Raw genomic sequence first — 1,910 nt, 5'->3', positions numbered from 1 at the left:
GGATGCCTTCTACACAACTCTCCTCTGCTCTGTTCTACTACGACTCTCCGATTGCTACTCAGCTGTGCTGCTGACGTCTAGGCTTCTCCCTCTATACTCTACGTACTGGGCTAGCCTACTTTGTCGTCAGGGGGCGTCCCCACAACAATCTCACAGCAATTTTCCATTTTCTCAATTTCTTAATTTATTTTCCTCTTTTCTTTCAGGATTTCTCCCTGTTACTCTCTAACAGTTTCCCATCATCACTCGTACCCTCTTACCCCTTCTTCCTTTATATATTAAATTTCTTTTCGCCACTTTGCCGAATCTCTCTCTCTCTCTCTCTCTCATTCTCTTTCATATAATTTCTTTTCTCTTTCTTTCTCCCTCTAGCAATTATAGAGCCAAGAATGTCCCGGTTTCCTTTTACCCATCCTGCTGTGATAACAGTGCTTCTGTTAACTCTTGCAACCATTCTGGTTGTTAGCTCAGATCAGGAACGTGAAGCAAGCTACGAACGTTTGCCTCTTGGCTACTCTTATGGTTACCTTCAGTCATCACCATCGGAAATATCCTATTCAACACGAAGTCTGCTGGAATGTGCCGGCCTCGCTCTAAGCAGCCAATCAGAATTCTTTACTTACAACAAAGTGAGTCGTGTTTGTAAGAATTACTCACCGAAGAATATAATGGCAATCGTCAGCACGAATGACACCAACGAGATTTCATTCTATAAAAGTAAGTGAAACTTTTTTTGTTATAATTACTATTACTATTTATTATTGATTCTTCCTCCGAGTAGATATAATTACCAGATGAAAAGTGGAGTCAATGAAATTGACTAACTCTTCTCCTCATGTAATTGCTGGCCTTGTGCCAAAAATTGAGATCAATATTATCTTTGTTGTTCCTTCTATTGAAGTAAGTGAAGCCTATTTATTCTTTTATTCTTTTTTTATTTGTTTCAGTCATTTGACTGCGGCCATGCTGGAGCTCCGCCTTTAGTCGAACAAATCGCCCCCTGGATTTATTGTCTTTCAGCCTAGTACATATTCTATCGGTCTCTTTTTGCCGAACCTCAAGTTCGTCAAGCGATGGTGGGGGACAAAGACACACACACACACACACACACACACAAACACTCCCCCACACACGCATATATATATATATTTCTACATACGACGGGCTTCTTTCAGGTTACGTCTATGAAATCCACTCACAAGGAGTTGGTTGGTCCGAGGCTATAGTAGAAGAGATTTTCCCAAGGTGCCACGCTGTGGTACTGAACCCGGAACCATGCTGTTGGTATTCAAGCTACTTTTAGTCATTTAATTTGCCATATAAGCAGCACATAGATAAGGTAGCTTATATAAATGCAGATTTCAAAATTTTGCACAAAGTAGTAGCTACGAGTTTGGCCGTCGTCGTCGGTGATCTGGTAGTAGAGGCAAAGATATGCGCCATCCCGAACAGATCCATCTCCGACAACCTCCACCTCATGCGATATATCTTTGAGAAAGTGGCTAGAGAGACTGGCACGGGTGGATCCCTGATCAATTTCTATGTGCTTATGATCCGAAACCTTTACGGTGATGTCGTTGGCATATGCCGACACGTATCTCCCACAACCTAGGTTACGCGTGATGCATGTCAACGCTTCCAGAGTGGGTATTAATGGCTTAAGAGTCCGTACATACACGCTTTTGATAGGGTCGACCATTTATACCGGGCGACCGTCTTCAGGGCAGTTGGTTTCGAGCCTGTGTTCAAGGGCTGGATTGCCGCAGTTCACATCTGTTCAGTGGTCAGAGTGAGCGGTCACCTCTCAGAACCGTTCAACATCATGCGCCTGATTAGGCATGGTTGACCTCTCCCGTCTCTCTTGTATGTACTACTTCTCGAGCCATTACTACACAATCTGGAGGCGTTGA

At 43.4% G+C, this 1,910-nt stretch overlaps 1 protein-coding gene across 1 annotated transcript in view; it reads left to right on the top strand.

The window, feature by feature from the left end:
* The first annotated feature begins 389 nt into the window (after window positions 1-389).
* The window catches only part of LOC118761633, a 34,363-nt gene continuing 32,842 nt past the window's right edge, over window positions 390-1,910 (top strand). The window contains exon 1 of the mRNA XM_036499717.1: window positions 390-717. Coding sequence (XP_036355610.1) covers window positions 390-717 — 328 coding nt within the window. The remainder of the gene's footprint in view (window positions 718-1,910) is intronic.

The sequence above is a fragment of the Octopus sinensis genome, unplaced genomic scaffold (assembly GCF_006345805.1).
Source record: "Octopus sinensis unplaced genomic scaffold, ASM634580v1 Contig15875, whole genome shotgun sequence".
NCBI classification, from domain to species: Eukaryota; Metazoa; Mollusca; class Cephalopoda; order Octopoda; family Octopodidae; genus Octopus; species Octopus sinensis.
This window is presented reverse-complemented; position numbering and strand designations above follow the sequence as displayed.